At 38.2% G+C, this 26,278-nt stretch overlaps 2 protein-coding genes across 3 annotated transcripts in view; both read right to left on the reverse strand.

The window, feature by feature from the left end:
• LOC122840438 (collagen alpha-1(XIV) chain) overlaps positions 1-17,227 on the reverse strand; it is a 30,707-nt gene extending 13,480 nt beyond the window's left edge. The window contains exons 1-15 of the mRNA XM_044132878.1: positions 16,674-17,227; positions 12,021-12,119; positions 10,767-10,871; positions 10,111-10,254; positions 8,524-8,703; positions 7,611-7,751; positions 6,038-6,205; positions 5,823-5,942; positions 5,593-5,757; positions 4,621-4,779; positions 4,335-4,507; positions 3,474-3,603; positions 2,227-2,372; positions 383-512; positions 126-265 (exon numbers count right to left, since the gene is read on the reverse strand). Coding sequence (XP_043988813.1) covers positions 126-265; positions 383-512; positions 2,227-2,372; positions 3,474-3,603; positions 4,335-4,507; positions 4,621-4,779; positions 5,593-5,757; positions 5,823-5,942; positions 6,038-6,205; positions 7,611-7,751; positions 8,524-8,703; positions 10,111-10,254; positions 10,767-10,871; positions 12,021-12,111 — 1,992 coding nt within the window. The 5' untranslated portion in view covers positions 12,112-12,119; positions 16,674-17,227. The remainder of the gene's footprint in view (positions 1-125; positions 266-382; positions 513-2,226; positions 2,373-3,473; positions 3,604-4,334; positions 4,508-4,620; positions 4,780-5,592; positions 5,758-5,822; positions 5,943-6,037; positions 6,206-7,610; positions 7,752-8,523; positions 8,704-10,110; positions 10,255-10,766; positions 10,872-12,020; positions 12,120-16,673) is intronic.
• Positions 17,228-18,045: 818 nt separating this feature from the next.
• Positions 18,046-25,423, reverse strand: slc35c2 (solute carrier family 35 member C2). Of its 2 annotated transcripts, none has more exons than XM_044132741.1 (10): positions 25,318-25,423; positions 24,682-24,874; positions 24,423-24,573; positions 23,556-23,619; positions 23,397-23,469; positions 22,044-22,212; positions 21,836-21,919; positions 21,141-21,316; positions 19,708-19,837; positions 18,046-19,184 (listed from the first exon to the last, which is right to left on the reverse strand). In XM_044132741.1, exons 2-10 carry the CDS (start codon positions 24,790-24,792, stop codon positions 19,039-19,041), a joined length of 1,104 nt encoding a protein of 367 aa, XP_043988676.1. In that variant the 5' UTR covers positions 24,793-24,874; positions 25,318-25,423; the 3' UTR covers positions 18,046-19,038. The 2 variants fall into 2 exon arrangements, with proteins under 2 accessions (XP_043988676.1, XP_043988686.1); XM_044132751.1 differs by lacking the exon at positions 25,318-25,423 and adding an exon at positions 25,212-25,294.
• Positions 25,424-26,278: the final 855 nt, after the last annotated feature.

Genomic DNA, 26,278 nt, shown 5'->3' on the forward strand with positions numbered 1-26,278 from the left:
AAGCTGATTATGATTCTGGATATCTAGACATAGAAACAGCTCTGTTGTGAGGCTAGCTGATGACACCAAAGATTGAAGCAGAAGTAGGAATAAATGAAAAATAAATGAACACAATATAATTTTACCCGCTTGGTGTCACTGCCATGATTGGTGCTGTAGGTGATTCTGTGGCCTGGGACATCCACAGCACCAGGGACCCAGCTCACCTTTACCATGCTGTGGGTTACAATCGGGAAGTGAATTCCAACCGGAGCTGGGAGGGGTACTTAAGGATCCGGAGGGTCCCGGATTTAGGAAAAACAGGATGAAGTGAAAAAATATTTCAGTTAAAATAAGACACAGAGATGGGAGTGCTAATGAGAATGCTCAGGGAATCACTTACGTGTGCAGGAGACTGAAGTGACTGGATCACTGGGCTCTTCGTCATAGAGAGCATAAAGAGTGACAGAGTAGTCTGTTTCTGGCAGCAAGCCTGCAAGCTCCACCACTGTCTGGCCTGCGCTGAATTTCTCCTGTCCATAAATGATATAAAACATTAAATTAGGGCTGGAGCCATGTTATTCTCTTCCAAAAAATAAATTTTTTTTAAAAATCACAGTTTATTATATACTAATATATTAGATTTGACCAAAGCTGAATCATGTTGCCTGCAATTATTCCAGTTAGGAGTTAGATATAGAAGCATCTACATTTAGGGGAAAGGCTTGTAAATTTGCAACGGTTCGATAGATCTTTAATGTTTGGTCAAATATTTCTTTGTCGTAAAAGTTCTTCTTGGTAATAAATCTTTTACCGTTGGAAATTTGTTTATTTCCACTTAAATGGTGCCACATTTGAAAGGGAAATACATTTAATAAAATATCTCCTGCCGATGCCAAACGGCTCATTCTTCTATTAGCTCTTGTTTTGTTTTTTGCGATTTATTGCAATAAATAATTAAAAGTTTGATTAAATCAGACCTATTGGTCGAACTGGGGAGATGGGAGGTTATGTGCAGCTTCCTCAGCCTCTTCACCATCATCTGAGCGAGTGCTACGGGTCGATAATCATTCAGACTGGTTACTGTGGACCTTTCTGACATTAGTGTGATAATGGCCTGATTGAAACATTTTGGTGCAACAGCCTGGTTTGGAGAGCTGCTTTAATGTCTGTCAGGACCGAGACTATTGGTCCCTGAGTATTTTCCCTAGGATCTTGTCTAATCCTGACGCCTCATTCATGTTTTTTTCTTTCATGGTTCTACGAGGTTACAACTGGCTCTTTCCAGTTGCAGGGCTGCTCTTCCAGCCTTGGCACTGTTTTCAATGCTGGGTTGTTGTTCAGTGCCTCAAACCTGCCATGTCAAGGTAATTTGGGGAGTCAGTGTCATCCTTGCTGGAAGCTTGGGCCCCACTGTTGTTTGCAATCACCTGTATGCCATGCCACACATTGCTAGTGCTGTTCAGATTGTAGAAAAAAAACTCTTGTTCTTAAAGAGTTAGTAGAGGAGCTATGTAGTGATGATGACATCCTGAACGCAGAATTTCAGAAAGAGCAGGAGTTTCTTAAGGAGACAGAGGCCCAATTTCAAGGCATTAAATTACAAAGTCAAATTTCTTTTAAGTGATATTTGTTACACGAAGCATTTTTATAGCACAATCAGGTAAATATTATAGTAAATTTTCTTAATAATAGTGAAACACTGAATTAATCGGAGAAATGCACATTTGTTTTTCAAGTATTTATTTAGAAGACCAGAGTAAAAAGAAAAATATTGATTCTGAGATATCAGCAAGAAAGAGAAGAAAGGGGAGAAGAGGAAGAAGTGAAACCTAACACATACAATTCTTCTTCTATATCTTTTCAATCACATACACAATGCCTTACACCCAGTTCTCTCCTGTAGGGAGTTTCTCTCAGTCTTTCCCATCTCTGGTTAATTGGTACCTCTGTCCCTAAATCAAATCCAGTTCAAAGGAGTTTCGGAGGAAAGGAGAACATCTCCTCTGAAACCTCCATTATCAGTTCTATAAGAAAAACACCTGCTCAGAAACCTTCCTTATCAGGAAGTTCTTCCCAGTAAATAAGCCAAAGTGCATTATGTCATAACACTATGTTACCTGATTGTGTTATAAAATGGCACTGTGTCTGGAAAATACGTAATAGTGTTCCTTAAAAATACTGATTTTTTAAATTTGATTAATTTTTGATTTGAGTAAATTCTGATATTAGATTTTCACTCCTTACCTCCTTTGCATCTTCAGGCTCTCCGTCGCTGAGTGCTGAGTACAGAATCATGTAATGAGTCGCACCAGGAGCTGGACTCCAACTTACTTGCAAAGTACTGTAAGAGGAGGGAGTCACTTCCAAGTTGGTTGGCATAGCCAGAGGCACTGAAGAAGAAGCAGTAAGAATAACAATGAGGACAGAATATAAAACAATGTGGCATCCAATATAGAATTCCACCAGTTTTTGTTTGTATGATTTGTGTTTGTGCTTTAAACTGTGTGGATCATTTTGGTCTGCTTTAAATTTCTAGTCTGGACCATGAAATTTTGAGAATGTGAGTCATTTTCGTGCAGGAAGATTATATAATCTGCATCAAACAAGAATTCAAAGATATAGATGCTCTTTTATTCCACATCCAAACACAGTAATCAATCAGCAAATTTCTTTTTTTTTTGTTTTACATCTCGTATTGTACCTAATAAAGGCACTAGTATAAGGGTGCTCCACCCCAGTCTTCCAGAGCTACAATCCTTCAACTTTCAGATGCATCCCTGTTCCAAACCACTTGACTCAAATGAATCCCCTGTTACCAGGCCTATTCAAAGCTGAATAACTTTTGGTGAGCCAATTGAGCCATTTGATGCAGGTCTGTAGGAGTAGGGATGCATCTAAAAGTTGAGGACGGTAGCTCTCGAGGAGCTAGCAAAAGCATTCTAAAAGTCCCAAATCCACTTGTAAATAGGAAACTTAAGAGCAACATACTCCCTCTCAGCTAAATCGAGCCTTTAACAACGAAGCAACACACTGGTGTTGATGCCCATCTGATATTTTCTGATACATTTCTTTCCTTCTGTTTGTTGAAAACAGTAACCCTGTTCTGCTGATGTTTCCCAGCCTTGTGTTTCTTAAAACTAGCAAAGAATGTCACTGAATGTACAAACAATGGATGCATACATATTTTTAAGAATCTAAATAATTTCACAACAACAGCTTAACATGTTCATATTTAAAATATAAAAAGCCTTTTGAATCTGTAGTATGGTTTGTTCAAATTATACTAAGACTGTAATCAATTGTCCTTCATTTTATACAATTACTTACCGATCTTTGAAATAAGAATTCATCCATAAACCTTTCCTTCACGCAAACAGTAACTTATTGATGATGTCTAATGGAAAGACTTGTTTGTTTTTTGTCCTAATCTGAAGAGGAAGCCCCTTTCAATTCCCATAAAATACCATATTCATCAGCTATGTCATGCTCACATGTAGTGACAGTTCCTCTGAGGGCCAAGCCAACGCTGCTGGTGTACACAGGGAATATGGAGATGTGATAGAGTGTCTGAGATGAGAGGCCATCGAGCAGAACAGTGGATTCAGAGCCGGATAAAACCACCTGCAGACACATTTTTACAGTCACATGAAGAAATGGGTAGATTGTTGTAGTTTTCTGAAAATTTGTAGCTTTATAAAAATACAATCTACCTTACCTACATTATTTTAATTGTGGCAACAATAGCCTAGCTCTGGAAAAAATTAAGAGACCACTCACTGAGCTCCATCGAAAACCTCATGGTTATTCCACCAAATATAAATTTTTGAGCTCTTTCTGAACTAAAACATTAGTATCGCTGTTTCTAACTGAATATAAACTTGTTTTCCTTGCATTATTTGAGATCTGAAAGCACTGCTTCTTTTTCGTTATTTTGACCATTTCTCATTTTATGCAAATAAATAAAAATTTTTTGCTTGGAATTTCTTCTTGTTAGTAGTTCACAGAATAAAAGAACAGTGTTCATTTTACTCAAATATATCCCTATAAAATGTAAAAATCAGAGAAACTGATCATTTTAAGTGGTCTATTAATTTTTTCCAGAGTTGTTTAAATATGCAGCTTCTCTGCTTCAGTTAAAACACTCCAGTGGTGTATTACTATCACTGTCACATGACCAAGTAAACACCACATGGTTAATGCCCCCCCAAAACATACACAACAATAAGATGGAAAGAAATATTGATTAATATTGGCCCACTTTTACTCATCAAACGGATACTGACAAAGTAGCCAACATCAGCCGTTAAAGCCTATGTATCATGCATGCCTAGATGTAAGGGTGTAGTTCTAACCTCCTGTGGACTCTGACTCTCAGCACTGTGGTAAACCACTCTGTACTGCTGGACAGGCTGGGCAGGATTGGTCCAGTGCAGCTTCACTTGTCTGGATCCAAGTTGGGAAAACCGCAGATCAGTAGGACTGGGAAAGGAGAGGCCGGGCTGTGTGGTGGGTGCAGGCTCCATTCCTAAAAATACAACGAATCACACCTTAAGATGACATATTTTTCATTTCAGGTGACAATCAGTTTGAGCACACAGACAAACAGTCTGTGTGTAGGTAGACAGACGTGTGGGCTACGTTTTGAGATGCCACGGTCCTCTATCCTCCTGCACAGAATGTGAACCAGCCGAGCGACCAGCTTGCTGAGCAGGGGGAAATCATTTACGTTGTAGACGTTCAGATCAACTGGCTCTGATGCCACCTGCCGCAATTCAGCTTCATCAGCATTTTTCACACCTAAAAAACACAAACTTATAAAATTTATCAACCTCATTGGCAGAAGAAAAGGCATCTAAGCAGAGTTAAAATTAAAGGTCGTAAGACAAAATTTTAGAGAATGAAAAAACAAAGATTGTAAAATGAACACAGGGGATAATGCCATTAAATAAGAGCTTACAGGGTATCTGGAATGAAGATACTACATTAAAAACTACATTTTTCCTTCTACCGTACATTCTACACACTCTACCATAGATTGCATACATAAGCTCTGGTTGACCTCCTGGATGGTTTTCCAATCTCTGCAAGAGAACAACTGAGCTCTAATATTGGTTTCTTGGACACATCCTTGGCCAGAGCTCTTCTTCTTTGATTGCACATTATGGTCAGTGACTGTAACTAGCAATTTTGGGCCATTTGTTGTTCCCAAAAAGCTCTGTGGTATTGTTAAGAAAATTTGTGATTTGATACAATGCAGTCTAAAAGCTCTATAGACAATTCCCCCTCTTTTGCCTAAATTGCTTGGTTTCTGCAATGAAAATTGTAAGACCTTATGTAACTCAGTACAAGTGGATTCCAGTCAAGTTGTAGAAACATCTGAGGGATGATCAGTGGTAACATGATGCAGCTGAGTGTCCTTTGCTAGTGTGAATACTTATGTGGATCGGATTTTCATTTCTTAATTTTTTTTAACAAATGTGCAACTTTTTATACGTTGTCATTCTGGGATATTACAAATAACAACACACTGTAAATAATGTAGAAAAAGAGACACAAGGTGCATGCTTTCGGGATAAACTCAAAATTCAAAGCAATGTTTTTCACTCTCACCTACAGCGATGATTTCCACGCCTGCATTCTTCAGCCGGTTAGCTGCTGCAATGGCATCGTCCTGAGACTTCCCATCAGTCAACAGAACCAGAAAAAATGGTGCACTGGCTCGCGCTCCTGCCTTAGGCTTCATGTTTTCCTCCATGACGTGGAGCAGTGCCTGTCCTGGGAGAAAACCGGCTGGTTACACACTGGCAGACATGAGAGCAGTTGAAGCTGAATTTCCCTACCTGTAAACGTGTTTCCTCCTTTGTATCTGAAATTCCTCACTGCCTCCAACAGCTGCTCTTTTGTGGTGAAGTTACCCAGGTGCCACTCAGTGCGAGGGTCTCCGCTGTACTGGGTCAACCCTGCAGCACACAGTACACTAATATTTGCCAGATTTTTCTCTCCTTCAGAGGGTCTAGCTTCAGATAGAGAACCAGTTGATTCCTACTGTTCTCACCGATCTGAATGTGGTTTGGTCCAATGTTGAACGGCGTCACCAGACCCTCCAGGAAGTCTCTGACCCGCCTGAAATTGGTGCGTCCGATGCTCCAGGAACCGTCAACCAACAGCATGATGTCTGCTGCCGCGTCACTCTCACACTCATATGGCTTCCTCTGGGGAAAGCCTAAACTCCAAGACACAGAGATAGATTTAGACAGGTCAAAGTTCACAGAATATTAAGGCAACAATACATGGGGACACTGGGATAAGTTGAGGTGCCTCTTGTTTCTAGGAAACGGTAAGAAAAACAATCATGTGACCAAGTAGTTAGGAGGAAGGCATCATTGAATGAAGTTTGTAAAGTTAAGAACCTCCTGGGTAAAGTGGTTAGACTTTGATTACTTAAAAAGTGTGAATTTAGTCTTTTGTAAGTTTGATAAGAATTGTGTTTAGATCATAATAGATAGTTGTTTTTTTTTATGAACAGCGGTTTAACACTAATTTCTATAAATATAAATTAAAAGGTTGATTGCAAATCCAAGCCACACTTTTCAGATTGCTACTTGTAAAAATCTTGAAAGCCATTTGTTAATTGTCTTCTGCTTCACATTTATATGCTGTCTAGTTGCATTGGCCTGTCACATGAGCTCTCACGTGAATGCATTAACATTTGGCGATGGAATGTAGCAAAATGTGAAAAACCTGAAGATGTGTGAGCTTTTGCATAGCAAAACATGCTGACAGGTTGCATACATGAACTGGAGTGGGTTTCCATGCATGTGCTGAGTCTCAGAGCTTCCTAAGATCAAAGAGGAGACAGAGGACATGTGTATCCAAAGGACACATGTACCCTGCAGCTACACAGGACGGCCTGTCATTATCACCTATCAGTGAACACTGTCATCAAGCTCCGAACCAGCACTTACTGCTCTGAATATTCTAGCGTGTATTTTTTAGACATAGTTAATGCAAATGTTTGCCGCTAAACTTGAACTTGTTTAGAATAACTTTTTCTTTTCAGTACAGCTGTGTTCTACGATGGAGTATTAGAAAAGAAAAATAATTAAAATATTGAGAAGAGTCATAATATTGCCAGAATAAAGTCATAGTGCTATGACTTTATTCTGGCAATATTATGACTCTTCTTGAAATTATATGACTTAGTTCTCATATTGTTACAACTTTATTCTCATAGTATAATGACTTAGTTCTTGTAATATGATTTTATTCTGACATTTTTACAGCTAAATTCTCATATTATTTTGACTTAACCTTATATTTGTACGATTTTGATCTTGTCCAGTTAAAACTTTATTTTTGTGATTTTAATTATTGTCTGAGTCTATATTTGTAACATGACTTATTCTCATTATGATAACTTTATTCTCATATAATTTAATTTTCTCCAAATATTATGACTTCATTCTCATAATATTATGACTTTTTTCTTGCAATGTTATGACTTCAATCTCATAATATTACTGAAATAATTTAATCTTAAACAGAAACTGAACAGTAAAATTTTCCCACAAGTTTTTCTTTAATTTTTTCTGCAGAAATGTGTGTCTTTCTGTGATTTGGGATTTTACCCTGTTTCATCCCATGCTCCTCCTTGTTTTGCACAGTGGAACTATGTTGCTCCTTCTCTTTCTTCCTCTTCCTCTTCTCTCTGGTGCTTTTCTCTGGGGGCTCATCAGGGTATTCGGAAGCGCTTTCTGTGGCTGAGGGCTCTGGAGAGCAGAGGTAATGGTAAATACATGGGTGGGGTTAAAGTAAGATAAGCAAAGGTTGTTCCCAGAGAAGCTGGGGTAATACAGGAAAAACATCAAAGTGAAAATGAGGAAAAAAACCCTGACTTTGCTTCTAATAAATAAACATTTTCCCTTAAGATAAGCAGTATTTATGGCTTATTTGTCGTTTATAGAAACAGGGATACAAAATCTCTTCTTGTTTGCTGGATTTATATCTTTCACATCTCTCACTTGGTGCAGCCTTAACATTGCATGTTTTTATCAGTCACTTTTGAGAGATTCCACAAATTTTCATGCAAGCGCATCATACCTAAAACCACATTGATAATGTCTGCCAGAAACATCTAATCTCCACCATCAGAAATGTCAGTACTTTTTGTGAAAAGATCTGGGTTAAATGGACAATTCATATGTGATGAACTGTCCAGAATTTGTGACCCTGTACTACTTTTATTGTATTTTGAGTTATTTACATATTGTATGTGTTTGCCACTTTTTTCTTTCTTTCTTTGTGTTCATGTAATTGTATGTTTAGTTATGGCAAGGAAGGCTTGGAAAAAAAAAAAAAACTAAATTAAATTGAAACAACTTGCCAATTAATTTATACCTTTGCATCTTCCCACAAGTCTTTCTGCATAAGTTATATTAAAATCTTTGACTTGTCTCATGTTGTTAGTTCTCTAGTCATTTTACTCTGACTTGAGTCTTTGGGTTCATCAAAGTATTATTTTAACCTGCTAGCATATAGCACCTGCAGTTGTGACGGTGGCAGCAGTGGTAAGAGTGGGGTCTGGAAACAGAACTGTTGGCAGGTCCAGCAGAACAGCCGTCGAATCGTCCAGATCCCCCGAGCCCGACCCGCCTGGAATCAACTTCCTACGGTTCTCACGGCTACCGCTGCGGATCATCTCTTCCTCTCGCAGACCCTCCACTGCAAAACACAAAGTTCAGTGTAATTACCCAAAATGTATCTTACACATTACTTTTCAGGTGCTCATAGGTGAAAAATAAATTCTATAAATTACCACAACACAAAAAATACAACTGTTCTAAAATCACCCGATGTTCACATATTTAAAGGTAAGGAATTCCTAAGAACGGGAATCCAGTGTAACCTTGGTTCTGACTGGGAACAAGACCCTGAGGGAGTGAAAAAAAAATCCAAAAGACAAAGACACATCAGGAAGGAATTCCCAGACTGCCATACTTCCAGCCTGACAGCTAGAGTGCTGCAAATTTCCAGTCAGGGTGTTTTCTTTGTAATGTGCCTGAACACGCTCAAGCCATCACAGAAACCTGCTACCAGCTGGGCGTTTTGCAAGTACCTGAAGGTTACACTATGCCCCAGGGCAGAAATCCATCAGGCTCACTAAAAACATACAATATGAAAGGCCTTCACAAATCAGGGGGAAATCAGCCGGCGTGTACCTCAGATCTGGATCAGTTTTACTTCTGCAGATGGTAAAAGAAGACAGTAGAGTTTCTATCCGTCACTCTTACCCTAATCCTTAAAATATCTTCCAGCCCTACTAATTCTGTCACAGTGTATGCCAAAGGCCATCATTAAGGCTGAGTTTGGGTTGTCCAGGATGGATAATTCACAATCTAGGAGACACTAAACTCATTATACTGTATGAAGCAGCTTTAAAATCAATTTAAGGGCGTGTCTGTAATCAAAATGTGTTTATACTTACTGAGAGTGAGACTGTGTATTCGTGGTTCACAAAACTGAAATGAAACATTTTTTTTTTGCATCACTTGAGTCACACGGTCACGGTCAACAACCGTATGCTACTACAGAAAAGATGAAAAAGACAACAGGAAGTGGAAGGAGGCTGGTGGGGCTGCATACCTACTGAACTACCGGTAATCACGTGAACAAACTTATTCACGCAATATTTTAATTGCGCTTCTTATTTAATGGAAACACTGCATTTGCGAAATTGTGTTTTTGTTTTGACATTAGCAGAAAGTTGACAAAGTTTTGCACACATTTGTAATGGAAACGCAGCTTTCAGCTGAATTACGAGCTGAACAAGCTGTATTTCCAGAGTTTCTTCCACTGTTTTTCATCCTATCTGGCCTGTAGATGTTTAAGTTCCTTTAGGTCATAACAAAAAGCCAATCTTATCCACTGATATTAAAACTGTAGTCAGTGCACCTCTTATTTTCTGTCCACAACCTAACCACTAATGTCAAACTTTTCAAGATCCATTCGAATAATTGCTCTCATACTAGACATATTATGTCCTACTAAATTACTTTAAAATGTTTCAAAAGCTGGTCCTAAATAAACATGTCCTGTAATTTAATCCATAGTTGATGCTGAGTTTCTTACAAGTGAATCGCCTTTTTGCCAGAAGCTTCTCTGTCGTCCCGTTCAGAACGAAGACTTGGAGGGAGTATTCCTGACTGGAGTCCAGTCCCGCCACTGTTGCCCGGCCTCGGCTGGTGGTCAGCATCAGCTCTGGTTGCTGCTCTTCTAGAAGGAAAATGAATGACTCATCAATCTGTATCCTGCTGTCCTTTCAATCAATGGTGAAAGCTGTTTAGTTCCTCGCAAAACTATTGATATCTCTTGAATGTTTTTACCTTCTGCCACATTGTCACAAATTTCAATGTAATTTGTTGTATATAATGGAATATACCAACAAAAGGCTGGACAATATAACCAAAAATGTATCACAATATAAGCCTTTCAGATTAGTTGATATCAATAATTGTCAATATTGATAATGATTGATTAGTTTTATGTTTTAAATATCTGAAATACTGCCAAACGTGACCTTTCCTGTTTTTATTCAAAGTTTTCACTTCACACTGTTATTTATTTTTATGAAACATGAAACATGAAACTTTTGATAGTCCAACATACTTCACTCTGAACATAAAGCAGGGGTCATCCCAACACTATTTATAGACTAATATATTTATAAGTGAATCTTAGAAGTTATAACTTTCACCCGTTTAGCAGAGCTTGGAAAATATTCTTACCTGACATTGTTCTGACCCGAACTTTGTATCCTTGAACGGGACCATCGGCCTCTTTCCACTTCATCTGCAATCGGTCCTCAGACAGAACGGTCAGCTTCAGACGACCTTGGCGGTAACAAAGATTTGGAAAAGATCAACATTTAGGATTTAAAAAGGATCTCTGTCTGTTGTTGATGTGATTATTCAGGATTTTTTAAGATCAAAGGCTCAAACTGGGATGCTATCTTGGTTCCTCTCGCTCTCCCATGGCGGTCTAGCCCCTCTCACTTCCTCCTACACAAATCAAATCCCTCTCTTGTTCTGACTTCATCTGCATAATTTCCAGCAGGGGTTTCCCAACAAGTGGTGTCTTTCATGTGCCTGTCGTCCTGCCCTCTATACGTCCTCATCTCCAGCTGCCCCCCATCCATCAAAGCAAGCCCTGTCCTCTGGACTGCAGCAGAAGCAGGAACAGGACGCCAGGAGGGTCAAAGGGCATGTCAGAGCAGCGTCACTCAGTTACAGTATGACAGGGTACTGAATGTAACATGTAGTGGTGTAATAGAGGGAGGGGAAAGCGGAAACGAGGAAGACAGAGGAGAGCAAACATGAGCATGGTGAATCCCAGCAGACTGTTTACAGCTGGTCTGTGAACCTCCAGCACTCAACAGCTCCTTTTCTCACTCGGATTTACGCAGACCGTCTTCAACCATGGACAAGGGGGCGGGGCCACAAGGGATCTGATGGGTCTTTGCAGAGAAAAGGTCAAGGATTCAAAGAGAGCCTCTAATAACAATAGCATTTCCAGACATGCAGAAGAAAACAGCATCTGTGCTCATCTCTATTTTGTGACTTACAAAAACCTGTTTGGAAATTTCAAACTCAAATTCAAATTTCAAAAATACTTCATTGGTCCCAAGGGAAATTAAATGTTGTTCTGACTCATTAATTCAAATTCTTCAAAGTGTTATTGTAGACAGTGATGACTGTTGGCAGGACAGATCTCTTGTAGCTGTCTGTACTACAGCAAATTTGAAGAAGCCTCTGACTGAAGACACTGTTTTCCAAAGAAAGTCTCGTGAAGAGAATGGTCAGGGTTGTTCATAATTTTCTTGACTTTTTAAAGAATTCCTTCTTGCAAGCTCATCTCCAGAGTTTTCACAGACGAAAAAGCAGTTAAACACAAAAATGCATCTTAAAATTGGGACATTTACATAAAAATGGGATCAAAATTTCTAGACTTTCTTGTAACTTTAAAGGATCAAAGAATATTACCCTGGCCATGAACTCCTGAGGACAGCAGCAGGACGACACTGAGCAGGAAACACACAGACGATGGTCTGAATCCAAGGAGGCGAGAAGACATGATGGGACCTGAAACAATAAAATAATAAATGTTCAAAGTTGACTTATAGTTTGTTTTGTTTTCATTTTGGTCTCTTTGATCATTTTATTTCCAGACTCCAAGACATTCTTGTAATCATTTAAAGAAAAATTAGTCTGCACTTCCCCATCTCTCTCTGTGGAGCAAATGCTTTTTCATTATTCATTCATTTTCTCCTCTGGTTTTTCTCTTTCTTCCATTTTTGAAGAACATGCAAATTTCATCCTTCATTGTCAGGTACAGAAAATGGACTAGAATTTAACATAAGTGTACTCAAACAAGTAACCAGTTCCACATCACATTCCACTATTTAACATTTTATAGAAACACGCCTGACATATTTGTTTTTGTACAACTTAATCAGTCTTTCAAATTGCTGTGTTTGCACCTGTTTTGCTCTGAGCCAACAAACTCCCAAAACTCCTGCTTTAATACAGGCGGTCCAATTGATTAATCATTGGTTTTAACCTGATAAATTCAGTAACTTCATCTTTCTTTAATATGTAATGACAATGAAATCTGACGGTGAACATCTGAAGTTAGATTTTTAAAAAATTCAGGTCCTGTAGTTAATTTCAGCGTGTCCTTATAAAGTAAAATTCTAAAAATAAACGATGGTGGTATTTTATAGCTTTTAGCTGATTGCACTATGAGCTGATAATAAAAATGACTAAGGTGGATGCTATCTGCAGTTAAACAGGAGGTAAAAAAAGAAAGAAAAGTACGTTTTTATGCAGATTTTTTTCAGCCTTGTGGTTGCAGTGTTGGTGTTTCTTCCGGTTGTCGAACCACTAAAATTCTGTAGCTTTGCAACTTTCCTCACAGATTCTAACCTGGATCACAGAAAGTCTGGAGAAGGTGACACTTAGGAATGTTCTTTTTAGAAGCACATAACATTTTTGAGGTGGTCTGGTCTGGATTGTAGGCCATCTACACGACTCAAATTGCCCTTTAGGTTTTAATGATCTTTTAGAAGCCACAGACTCCAGTGTAAACATCCTTCCTATAGCTTCACACATCCCTGTTTATGGATCTCTGTGCTGCCTTACTGCGCTCCCTGTACTGTGAAAATATTTTAAGCCACTCTTTATATACATTACTTCCAACAAAGATTTACCATATTCAATGTGATTTTGATTAACAGATCTTTCTTTGGACTTTGGCTGATTTCTCATTCATTTTTACTTGTGGTACCTGAACAGTGCTGTCCTAAAAAATGAAAACGGACTTTTTTCAAACAAAAGATGCATTTCATTACTAGAAACCTACTACAGCAATAAGAAGCATTGAAAGGTCCAGTCTTCAGAAAACAGAAAAAACTTTCCAAAGCACTGATACGCAACCTGAAAGAGACTTAAGAATCACACTCTATAATTACTTTACTTATAGTGGCAGAATATTGGAGTAGCTCTGTTATGTTAACTGAGATTTTTTATTTTTGTATACTTTTATTTTTTAAGTTGAGAAATTGTTTTGTTTTTTTTTTTGGACAGTTGGTTTATCGCTCTGGTTTGGATAATGTGCAGCTGGACGTACAGAGACTTAAACAGGAGCAGCAAAACCAAATGAGAGAAATTAGAAGTGCTTGCCAAGAGCTGATGGTGTCACCCAGGACAAATATCATCTCTGCAGCCCCAATATTGAGCCGTTACACAGTAAAAAATAAAACAAAATGACTCAACTTGATTCCTTGTTGCTTTGACTCACTTAAGTTGTATCAACTTTAGCCACCAAGTTCAATACACTTAATTAAAGCTATTGCTATGACTTTTATTAAGTTGACTTGACTGTCTTTAGGAATTACATTAAATTTGTACTTTTTTTTTTTCTTTTTTGTGACTTTTTAACTAATTTCTAAGTTAAGTTGTTTGTTTTTTTTCTCTATCAATCATGACAGTGATAAGCAGTCATGCGGTAGCAGTCTTCATCTTCAGTCAGAGGCTTTTTCATATTCATTGCAGGACAGACTGCTACCAGAAATCGTTCCTGTCCACAGCACCATCATCCACAACGAGTCTTGAAGATACTTGGATGACATAAGTTACAACAACATTTAATTTTCCTTTGGGCTCAAAAATCTACTTTTCAAATTAACTGAATTAAAATAGGCTCTTTGCTAAGAACTTTGCAAAGTTTACTAGGTGTGAATAGCAAACTGTCTGGGTTTAGACTTAGTAGCCTGATGACTCACATGTCATAACATAAGGGACAAAAAATACATTCCTTCAAAATTGCTTAGATAATGAGAGAAAAAAGTTCAACAAAAATGCCGTAGAAAGGGACGTACTGATCAAGATCGCTTTGAAATATTCTGAAAAAAATAATTAAAAAATTAAAAAGTCTAACATCTTGGAAGCAAAATATATAAAATAGGAATGCCCCGAGCTTTTCCCCTACCATTATTTGAATTTTCCAAAAATAATCTTCCTCATCAGCAGCTTCCTGGATAAAACCCAACATGTCAGCTTTTCCCATGGGAAATCTACTTGAAAGGATTCAGACTACAGATTTGTCAGTGCTTGCCCCATCACATACCCTGAAACCCTCAGACAGCTAATGACACACAGGACAAATGCTCAGGACTTTAAATGCAGAGCATTTAGAGTCGGTCTCCTTCTCAGCGGGCCGATTTCAAACAATACAACGAGCATGCTGTCAACACTCCTGTGAACTTTTATTTGCAAGTCTTGCCTAAATATGATGATTTTTGCCAAAATTCAGTTATTAAAAAACGTTGCTAAAGATCTTGAAATCTAACCAGGTCAAGCCAGTGTTGGGAGGATTGGAGAGTTTATAGTTTCATAAAAGCCTGAGTGAAGTCAAATGAAAGCAGCTGTAGGCAGGTGACCTTTACAGAACGGGTTCAGAATTGCTGATGGTTGGTTTCTGTGAATAATAGCACTGTGTGGCAAACTCTAGCTGAAAAACTGTGATGACCCATCACTGGCCCATGATCAGGCCTCAGATTGCAAAATATTATTCCAGACTTGTGAGCAGAGTCAATGCAAAATGTTTTTTTTTTTTTTTTTTACAAACTTCAACACATTTTACTTTGGATTTTCTGTGACAATACATACACCAGGTGCTGCGAAATGGACAGATGACAGGAAAATGATAAAGAACTTTCTCTTTGACAAGTAAAGCAGGTTGTGAGTATGGGGTGCCATTTGTAAAGTTACACAGTGAAAAACTAAAAGCAATATTCAGCTAAATTTAGCCTGTCATTAAAAAAAATTACTGCGTAGGTTTCTCAAATTCATATTTTTATATTTTTTATATTTATGGTGACATTAACTAAAGCAAAGCTGTAGTGGCTGTGGGTGATATGCTACTCGGGAAAGTTTCTACTGCTTTTTTCTTTGTCTTGATTTATTTTATTTTTTTTACCATCTTAGCACATGTTTTTAGAAATAGATGTGAACCTTGGAGAACAACTAGCAGAGACAGCAGAGAGAAGCTTAGGAAGGGATAGGTTATATGGCAAAACCCCAAGCAATAAGAGAATAATAAGTGAAGGTCCCATAATAACTCTGTAGTCGGTGCAGATTCATAGCTCAAGCTAACGCTGCACATCACCCTGGACAACCATTTCCCTCATGATACATGGTGGCACATCAAGCCTTGAGTGATCTCCATCTTTTCTCTGATCTGCCTGCTGTGTTCCTTGGTCTTGCAGATGCTGTTTGTTCACTACTGTTCTCCATCAAACCTCTGAGGCCTTCAGAGAAGAGTTGCATATTGATGGAGGTTCATTAGTACATAAAGACTTCTGAAGGCAGACAACTGAATTGGGTTTTATTTAGTGTCAGACTGCACACAACTGTATGCCACATTTCAAAACGTTTTAAAAAGCAACCATAATTTTTCTCCAATTTGGAATTCTACTGCATTTTAGATTAATAAAATACTTTGTGACAAGATGTGAAAAGATTCATCTGCAAAGCACATGGGCCTACTATCTGAGTAGACTAAACACCAGTTCATTCCTGGAGCTTAAAGGCCTTGTAACGCTTCAATGATTTTGCTTAATTACTAATCTCTAAGAAATCTTCTGAGAACGGTCAGCAAAAGGAAGTCGTGATAAAAAAAGATTTTCCCACAGAAAACTATTCAGAAACTTTAAGAAAATCTTATGGGGAAAACCCTTAAAAAAGCTCAAACTGGTTTCTTGACAGGAAACAGTATGTTCATAATATTTGAATATATTTAAAAGTTATAATTGTTTTAAAACATACCTTTACTTTTAGAATCTAACAAAGTGGTCAAAAGTACATATTTTAAAATAGGTCTATTTAAAACTGCAGTCCAAATGCATGCAATTTTACATTAATTTAAGGATCTCAATTGACAAACACACCCCAGTTAACCTAAAAGTTTTACATGTTTTACATGTTGCGTAGTCAGAAAATCAATTTAGCATAAATTTTAATTAATCTCTGAAGCTTAAACAACAATAAGTACTTTATTATTTATTTACGTAAGCCTGCTGCTTATGTAAATAATGTAGCTCAATGTAGACAATTAAAACTTAAAAGGAAACTGACCTGAAGTTACGCGAGGTTAGGCCACTAGGATTCACCTTACAGCTCAGGTATTGTCCGGTCACGCAGGTGTTCGTTCAGGTGTTTCCTTCTCTTCAATAGACGGTAGAAGCTAAAAAAAGGTCCGGAAAAAAATAAAGGTGTCCCACCATCTTAGAAGCTCTTTGTTCAGGGAGCTGCCAGGTGATGTCTTACCTGGCCCGGTCGACGAATTTCAGGTTATTCCGTCAAAAACTCTCCAAACCGCATTCCACTGGAGGGGATGTCAAAACGATTCCGCAAAACCTGGAAACGAGCTCTCCTCGTGTCCGAACTGGAGACGGAGCTGGGTCGTCCTGCTGCTCCGCTCCGCCATGGGAGTGGCTCTCCAGAGAATGTTTTAAAAAGTCAGAGAAAGTCAGCCCAGAACTTCTAAACCAGGTTTCAAAACGCGGCTCTGCTCCAAACCCTCTTCACTTTGCTTGCTAACACCGGAGGTTCGGTAACAAGTATTTCTGATAATCCCACGGCTCAGTGGTAGAGCACGCGCACCACTTGGAAGGGCAAGTCCTCACAGTGTTTGACCCTGGTTCGATTCCCACCCTTGGGAGATTTGCTACGTTTTCCCCTTCTGTCTGTCCAACTACTGGTGGATAAAGGCCACTAGTGCCACAAAAATCTTTAAAAACATAAAGCACATGCTTGTTTTTGTTATTTTTATTTGTATGAAGAGTACGTTTAAGGGCTGTACTGACCCAACTGAAAACTTAATGCTAAACAAACAAACAGGAATTTTTTTTAGGTCAAACCAAATCCATTTGTATAGATGCAAAAATATGTGGAAGTAAATCTCAATTTACACATTTATGTTGCAACACAGCAACCTGTTACAGGAAGTGAGAAAATTAGTTATTCAGAGAAAAAAAGACAAGGATTTCACTGCAGAAATGTTGGACCTGGGATTTTTTGTGCTTTGTCTATCCTACCCTGCCTAAAACTAAAACCAAAATTGTACTTTCAACTAAACAGTTTCAGACTTTTATGCAGACAGTTATAGCAAACGTCTGTATATCCATGTTTTTCACCCTGCAATCCCCCAATCTACCACTTCACCTGATGTGAAGATCCAATTATTTCATGATTTGGTTGGAGATAATGATGGAGCAGCAGCTTTAACCATGATCATGCATATATTACCTTGTTCTTCACCATGATAGACTGGCCCAGCAGTCAAATTGCTGCAGCTTATTCATCCACACAGCCCCCACTTGATCACTGAACATGGCGCCCAGAAACTTGAAACCGTCCTCTTGAAGCAGAAGTGGGCCCTTCTCCCTCTTCTCCCTCATAGACCAGTTGAATGTTGAGTCATAGAAGCAAATGACTTAAACAAATGTTAACTTGTTTGTTATGTTTATTAAAAATCTAAATAAAATTACATTTTATTGAAAATTATACACATCAAAATCTTTTCATAAATAGCGATGCAAATCACCGACATACTCGTTAGCAAAAATAGCTCATAAGGCACATAGCTTTGAAATATAAGTAAAAGCCTGGAAAATGTTAACCAACGTTGAACCAAACTTTAAATTTACAGGTAGAGTGTTTTAAATATTGGTCAAAGTATGATCATTTATCCTGTATCCAGTATCATAACAAACACTATGAAATAATATTCAGGTCTACGACATCTGACAGCTGCTAAATGCCAAGCCCAATGGGAGGTATTGAAATTGATGCAACAATCAATGGCCAGACCTGAAATGGCTAACTTTCTCTTAATTATCAAGTGGAATAATGAAAAATATGTTTTCCTCCTATCCATAAAGTACATCAGAACTAAAAAATGTGAGGACTATTCTTTTAAGCACACACACAGGATCTTCTTAATCCTATTAATCAGAAAAAGGCTGACAACTTTATGATACAACAAATAAAATAGAGACGATTATGTAATTTTGTCATTTTCTGTTTGATTTAAAACTCTCACCTCAATCACAGAACCTGCAATTTTCTTTTCCCATCTTAATCATTACAGCCCTTAAATAAAACCCCACTGAATATGTGAAAATTGGAACCGTAAACTGGTATCGGCCAGACATCAAAGATATCTCCAATGTGGCTGATGAATAAGGAAAAAAAACCCTCCCCCATTTGATGCGTCAGAACATTGCTACAAAGATACAACATTGTTTCTTCACCTGTCAGACATTAAAAATTCTGAATATTTGACTGTACTTGCTACAATGTACTATCAAAATATTTTTATTTTTTGTTGCATTTTAAGTCCAGAGAGAAATGTATAACCAAGGAAGCAACAACAACGAAGAAGCTGGAAGAGCTTCTCTAAACGTTAAGGAATGAGCCGGGTCCAAGTGGGCTTTTGTCAATGCAGTGAGATTTCTTGCTCCTCCTCTTCATCGTTGTAGTCATCAGCAGCCGAATCCTCACATTTATCTCCGTTCTGTCGAAGTAATGGCAACTGAAGCTCTGAACTTCTACTGCTGAGCTGCCGAACAGAAGGAACCTTATCTGATGGGGGTAAAAAACCACGGGTTAGACTCATTTCAGAAAGGGAAAATTATTCATACATCTGGCAGAATTGAATTTCAAATGTACATAACCAAAGAATTTCTCTTTGATTGGAAACATTTCTCAAAATGTAAAACAATGTAAAAGGGGCATCAGTTTCTGAAGATAAAAAAATCATTTTTTTATTTTTATTCCATTGAAAGAATGGCATGTTGCAAAATTTTCTGATCTCAATAACAAATGGAAAAATCTTCACTGGATTACAGGAATAAAACACTTGAGGGTGTTTCCTAGTTGGACTAATGAGATCTTAATAAAACCATGACCTGAATGAAATGTGTATATATAAGCAACATCTTTAAAGCTCAGTATATTTTGTAGATGATCATCAGAATAATTTCAGACATTAAAAATGGACATTAAATTAAAATCTAGGAGATGGCATGGATCAACCTGCAGGGTTGCAGAAGGAAACATCAGACTGAACCAGCAACATGGGAGATAACGTCTTTTACATGCTTACTTTTGGAATAGTATGTTTTGAGTCCCACGTGTAAAGAAATCCCACAGAGACACACTGCGAACCCCAGCCAGTTCAGTTTGCTCATTCTGTCTCCCATCAGAGAGGCTGCCAAAAGCAGCGTACACACCTCCTACAGGAAACACCAAGCGATAAGTACAAGTGGGTTAGGATTACAGCTAGAAGACCAGAAACTACAGTAGGTCAGAAGAACAAGAGAAAACAGCAATGTTGCTGCACCTCTTGGGTTACTTTGACAGATGGATGAAGTATTAAACATTAAAGCTCCAGTCAGGAATGTTAATCCTAAAGTTACAGTATTTGGATTAAGGCCAGGTTTTAATTCAGCTAGATGACTGACAGATAAACTGTTCCAGAAAGGTTCACAGTGAACATTTCACAGTAAAGCTAACAGCTGAGCATCAACTGATGGGACTTCTTTGGAAATGCCACTGTGGAAGAAATTTCAAAGAATGCACATTGTACACAAAGTACCTTACAAGGTTCAATTCAAACACGTCAGCATTTTTAAAGTAAGTTTTCAAACTTTTCCAACACCACTTAGGAAATAAAAACAATACAAATGAACTATAAAAGAAAAACAAACAAACAAAAAAAAAAAACGCTTCAATTCACTATTACCTGATATTTTTACATTTCTTCCTGTTATTAATATCTTGTGGTAGTATTTACATTTTACAGCAGGCATGAAGTTATGGAAGAGGATTAGGGCCACTGAAAAAAAAAAAGATTTTTTTTTTCCCCATTGGAAAAAATGGGGAATGTATGAAACCCTCTTTCATACAAGTTAAACTAAAATGCAACTAAATTTTACGTCTTAAAATGTCTCGCTCACACGCATACACTGTCAATCTGACTAGTCTGAGAACGTAACACTAATCTAATAAAAACATCCCCAATATTAATAATGTTGTTTATTGTATTAAACATTGTTAAAGAACATTTAACGTATTAAGCTTATTGATCATTACACAGATCAATACGTCACTGAGCTATTGGGAGTAAAAAATATTCACTACATTAAGACAATCCCAACAAATTATGTTAAGGTAAATGACCTTCATTAAATTGTAAACCACAATATACACAGAATGTTTCAAAAAAATCTAAAAAAAAGCAAAAAAAGTTTTTGCTACGTTTTCTGACATTTAGCAAATAGAAATAATTTTAGTGATTCTATCCAACTTAAAACAGACTGATGAGAAAATACATCAAAAAGGTTTATTTTTCTAAACCGTAAATAACACTTTCCAGACTTAGGCTCTTAACCAAATGTTGGACTCTACTTTATTGCAAAACTGTTCAGTTTGAATATCAGTCATTTTCAAGGATCTACACAGAAACGAAGCAAGTTCCAAACCTTGAGAACACCTAATTGAAATTCACACATTTTCAAGGATTTCAAGCACCCTGACCTTAAAGATTCCTGATATCGACAATGTGAGGCTGGAGGTTTTGGAGACGAGGAGAAACTCAGAAAAGCCCAAGCCGAAGGCCAGCGTGCCGCCTACGCTCAGCGTCATGAGGGAATAGAGGAGTGGAGAGAGCTCCGTCACACGGAACAACTTCTCCGAATCACTCAGGCTCAGCGCTGCAGAGAGAGGACAGAAACAAGACAAAGATGGTGGACACACTGCAATTTTTATCAGATCAAGATATCTAGCTAATGGAAGGATTCTTCTTCAAGGTTGTTCTTCAAACTATGTTTTCAGAAAGAGCAAGGCTCGTGGCTCAGAATATATCAAAACACTAAATTAGTTTTCAAAAGATTTTGAAGAAATAATTTGTTACCACATTAGATCAATTTATACATAACATTTTATGTAGTAAGCAGCAGAATGTGTTTTCTGAAAAAAAAAATTGCATTATGGTTATGCTTGAAGAAATGCCAGCCAGAATAGACAAGAAACATTATTTTGTAGATAAAAAAAAAAAAAAAAAGCTTTTGATACAATTGATCACAACATACTGCTGGAGAAGTTAAGTAAATATGGTACAAGAGGTGTTGCTTACCAATCGGTCTCCTGTTACACAGTGACAGTTCAAACAATTAAGTGAAAGAAATAGATTATTGATAAAAGTTATATACTGTAGCTTTGACTATACTCACCTTCATTGTAGAGAAAAAGGGGAAAAAGTCCAAGAAACATGAGAGGCTGGAGGTGGTACATGGTATCGATGGGATTCTGAAGACCTGAAAAAGAACAAAACATCAAACAAGCTCAGCTGACTTTGTGTTCTTAAAATACAACAGTGACGCAGTCCACCTCCAAGCTAAACACATAATAGTTTCATACTGAAAATGACTCAAGACCGACCCAGCTCCGCTTTCTGCATGAGGACCTGAGTGAGGGTCCAGCGGATTCCCCCGATGAAGGAGGCCAACAGCACCATGATGAAGCCCTCCATGTTGAACTGAGTCGATTCAAATGTAAACATAAAGAGTCCGCTGGAGATCAGCAGGACCACCAGGATCAGGAAGGGGTTCTGGTTAAAAATGGGAACGAAGGGGCAGAACAGACGCTGTGGTGAGATTGGAATCTCTGTGTGTTGGAAAAGTTTTAATGACATTCTCAGACTTCCATTTTTCAGTAAAAAGAAGATTCAGTTTTTATTCTGCACCAAGAGAATAATAAAGCATTTATTTGATGGCCTAAGCACTAAACGGCAAAAAAAAAAAACAAGTAACATTTTGAAACAGACACTTCTTGAAGGAAGAAATTGTAAAATTACAAAACAAAAGGAGGTATTTGAGGGAAAATTATTCCATCATTATGAAGATTTCTGGGACCATTAAAATGTTTTCTAATGGTTTCTAACAGTCTTCCCACAGCTCACTGACAAATTTGAATGTAAGAAAACTCTAGTATTGTGGAATTTGTAAAGGATTTCCTGAAACAGGAGACTGTAGGAAAGAGCTTTATATGGAGCTAAATTAGGGCCATGCAATTTGTTGACATTTTTTTAAAACTGAGACAGAGATTTAAACCTGAAGGAAAAAAAAAACTACAAAAGTACTTTAGAGACAAGGTTCTTCTTTTTTCCAAGTTTCCAGCTTCTGGCTCTGTGTGGCGTGTGGGTGGGGCCTCAGATGACGTGGAATGATGACTGACAGTGCAACACTGCGGCAGGACAAAACATTCAATGCTGTTGCATCCAGAAACTGTGGGACCCAAAAATGTATGGAACTCCACAGGAAAATAAATGAATCGGAAACTGAATGGAAAACAAAACTTGATTATGAAAAGTAGTTTTGAACTTTTATCATTATGATTATTACAGTTTAAAATCTTATTTTCATTTTCAAAAGAGTTTTTTTTTTTTTATTTCATTTTCAATTTTGTCTTTTTTTGTTTGTACAAACTATGTGGTCCCAATTTAGCTCCATACTCTTTTTATTCAGGTTGGTACATTAAAACCAGACTGAAAACTTCAGTCATCCAGTGATTTTATTCCAGAAGTCCATACATTAGTGGAACAAAATCAGCCCTAAATATCCCAGATGTCACACCATTTACTTCTAGTTGTGCAGCAACTTACAGACAGTACAAAAGAAATAAAGAATGAAAAAATTTTTCCTCCTGTTAAAAGACACTATTCTTTGTTCATTTTAGGCCACTTAAGGTCAAAATAATTTGAATCTCTTTCAAATTCAAATAATCTTTGCTCACCGGCTCCTCTAGTTTGAACACAAGGGAGAAAAAGAGAATGAACAGCACTGCAGAGGACTTGGTCATGGTGTACCTTCAGCCGTAAAGAAACAGACGTCAGGATGGGACGTTACAACAGTACAGGTGACAAAGCTGTGATGCTCTTCTCCTTTAACTTACAAACTAATGGTGATGAACAGGAAGCTCCAGTTGGAAAGCCCTATATCCAGTGCTGTTGCCAAGGCTGCAGAGAAGATGAACATGTTCACTACTTTTCTAAAATTACAAGTCAACTACACTTCATGTACATACAGTATGCATGGCCACGAAACAGATACTATTACACTGGATATAGAGGGAATATACATGAATGGAACATGATTTTCTAATGAATGCACTGTAAGTCTGATGAGCTCGTCACATGGACTCCTTCTCAGACCATCACTCCAAGAATGGTTGTAAGCAGCATGATGAGAAGCACTGCTGTGCTGATATGCAGAAGGCAGAGAGTCGAAAAGAGGAGAAACATAAAGAAAGAAACATAGGAAAACTTCAAGGCGCCAAATTACACTGTCAAATTTCTCTTAAGTCAGCATTTCTATACCAGCTGAAGGTAACAGTTACTTGACTGGGAGATAAAACAACACTGTGTGCCTTAAAAATGCTTAAGGCTGCCTTTTTAAAAAGCCAGACCTGCCAATTTCGATTTTGCCCATTACAGACTTGTTTTGCAAGAAACGTTGCTAAATATAGCGACAAAGATGTTAAGTTGGTAACAGTGGGGTGACTTGTTAACTGTGCACAACTAAGTGGGTGGGTCTGTCGGTCAACCCTTGATCACAACAGAGAAAAGGGAACAGCCGCTGGCTTTCAGACCTTTACTCAGGTAGATATGATCGGTGTCACATCAGCTGATACTTCCGTTTAGTCAAATAATTATTGAAGAGGCAAAAAAAACATCAGTAAACATGATAAGACCTGACCTTCAACCCCTGGCTCTCAGAGTCAGTGAAAACACTTCAGAGTCCAAAAGTAACAAGAGCTTGCCTGTTGGAGCCACTTTACGGAGGTAGTCTTTCCAGGTCAGAATGATGCGGGGCTTCCCTGTCCAGCACTGCATAGCCCGCCGCGTCAGAGCTGACAGACAAAAATTGACGCCAAGATGAACCAGCGTCATAAACAAGGGATAGTGGAAGCCCTGAGGAAAACAGAAGCAGACGGAATAAACTAGAATGCCTCCCATTCCGTGAGAAATGCTAAAATCCAGTCTGGCAACAACAACCACAAGTTGCATAGAGGTTCTTACTTTCATCAGCCATTTGTTATAGAAGGTGATGCCTATGGAGAAGACATAGTAGAGGAGAACCAATCCGACAGTGCGAAGGCCCCGGAAGAAAAACTGGACCGGCCACGCCATACGGAACCGCTAATGAAGACAGACCACCGTCTTCAAACAAACTCTGGACCCACCCATTACTGTTCGCTGTGACCGGGAAAACCTGAGTTTGGAGAAAATTAGGGGAAAAGGGTGAAGCAGTACTGAAGTTCACAGTTAGTGAGGATGTTAGCGCCAGCTGTCTGCCAATCACGGCAGACCCACTCCTTTACAGAAGTAGGACCAGGCTAAAAAAAGTTGAGCGATAGAGGATGATTTCCTTTCTCAGAGCGAACCTTTTCTCGAAGTTACCCCAGATTCTCTAATTGTGAGATTAGAGAATGGTGGTAACAAACTGGACAGACAGACGGACATAATTTACTTGTTGAAACACAGTTCATTTTCCAACTCATTTTTGCCAGGGTTTGTGTTAACAGCTGTTACGCAGACTGAATGCTTACTTGGTTAGGCACTCGGACATAGTTTTCTATTAAAGGAACACGTGCTCACGTATTATGCGCGCCGACAGCAGGTTAAACATTTGAAAATGAGTTTAACAGCACTTACCACCTATTGTGCGACTACATGTCTTGTTTTTTCCTTTCTCTTCTTCTTCCTCTTTTTTTATGGCGGTTGGCAAGCAACTTACTGACGTGCATTACCGCCATCTACTGGAATGGAGTGTGGATGGATGCTACATCTTCTTTTTTTCTTCTTCTTCTTAGATTAAATGACGCTTGGCAAACAGTGTGCAAAAGTGTGCATTACCGCCACCTTCTGAACTGGAATGTGAACTAGAATGGAAACAAATATGAAGTTCAACTGAAAAGCAATGAAGTAGTTCAACTAAACTGTAGTGTTCCTCTTTATGAAACTTACACTGGCTTCCTCGGCTCTGAAACACACTTCCTCCAGTCAGTAGGAATATAGATTTTCTCCCACTACTTACGTCACAGCTCAAAACACTCTGGCTGTTCACTTTAAACATGGATTTTAACTGTTGTCCAATCTTTTTTATGGACGGTCTATTTTTGTAATTAATTGTTTTGTTGATTCCATATTCATTTATTTGTTCTTTTCTGTAAAGTGACCCAGAGTTTTGTTGCACATAGAATTTCTATCACAACATCTTGCCTTGACTGAGAGTGAGAAATAGACTAAAGCTAAAAGCTTTCTGCCCTCATTAACGCTAATAAAGAAGGGAATTAATTCACTGATATAAACGGATACTTTATCCGTTCTTTGATTTGAGCATTTATTGTACCTCAGATACAATAAAAAGAATCCCAACCCTATCAACCTATTTACGGTCTCTGGATTCTGATTGGCTCTAGGTTCAGATACTGATAATTATTATAATTATTTATTTATTTCAACACTGCGATGGACTGGTGAGTTGTCCAGGGTGTACCCCGCCTCTCGCCCGAAATGTCTCCCTGGAGATAGGCCCCAGCACCCCTGCCGACCCCACTAAGGACAAATGTGTAAGAAAATTAATGAATGGATTTATTTCAACGCTATACCAGTT

The sequence above is a fragment of the Gambusia affinis genome, linkage group LG01 (genome assembly GCF_019740435.1).
Source record: "Gambusia affinis linkage group LG01, SWU_Gaff_1.0, whole genome shotgun sequence".
Lineage (NCBI taxonomy): Eukaryota > Metazoa > Chordata > Actinopteri > Cyprinodontiformes > Poeciliidae > Gambusia > Gambusia affinis.

Coding starts and splice junctions, on each gene's coding strand:
- slc35c2 (XM_044132741.1), bottom strand. CDS start 24,792: ATGGCGTGGCCGGTCCAGTTTTTCTTCCGGGGCCTTCGCACTGTCGGA. Junction 23,620..24,422: donor CCGTAAAGTGGCTCCAACAG/GCAAGCTCTTGT, acceptor TCTTCTCTGCAG/CCTTGGCAACAGCACTGGAT. Junction 21,317..21,835: donor CCTTTTTCTCTACAATGAAG/GTGAGTATAGTC, acceptor CTCTCTCTGCAG/CGCTGAGCCTGAGTGATTCG.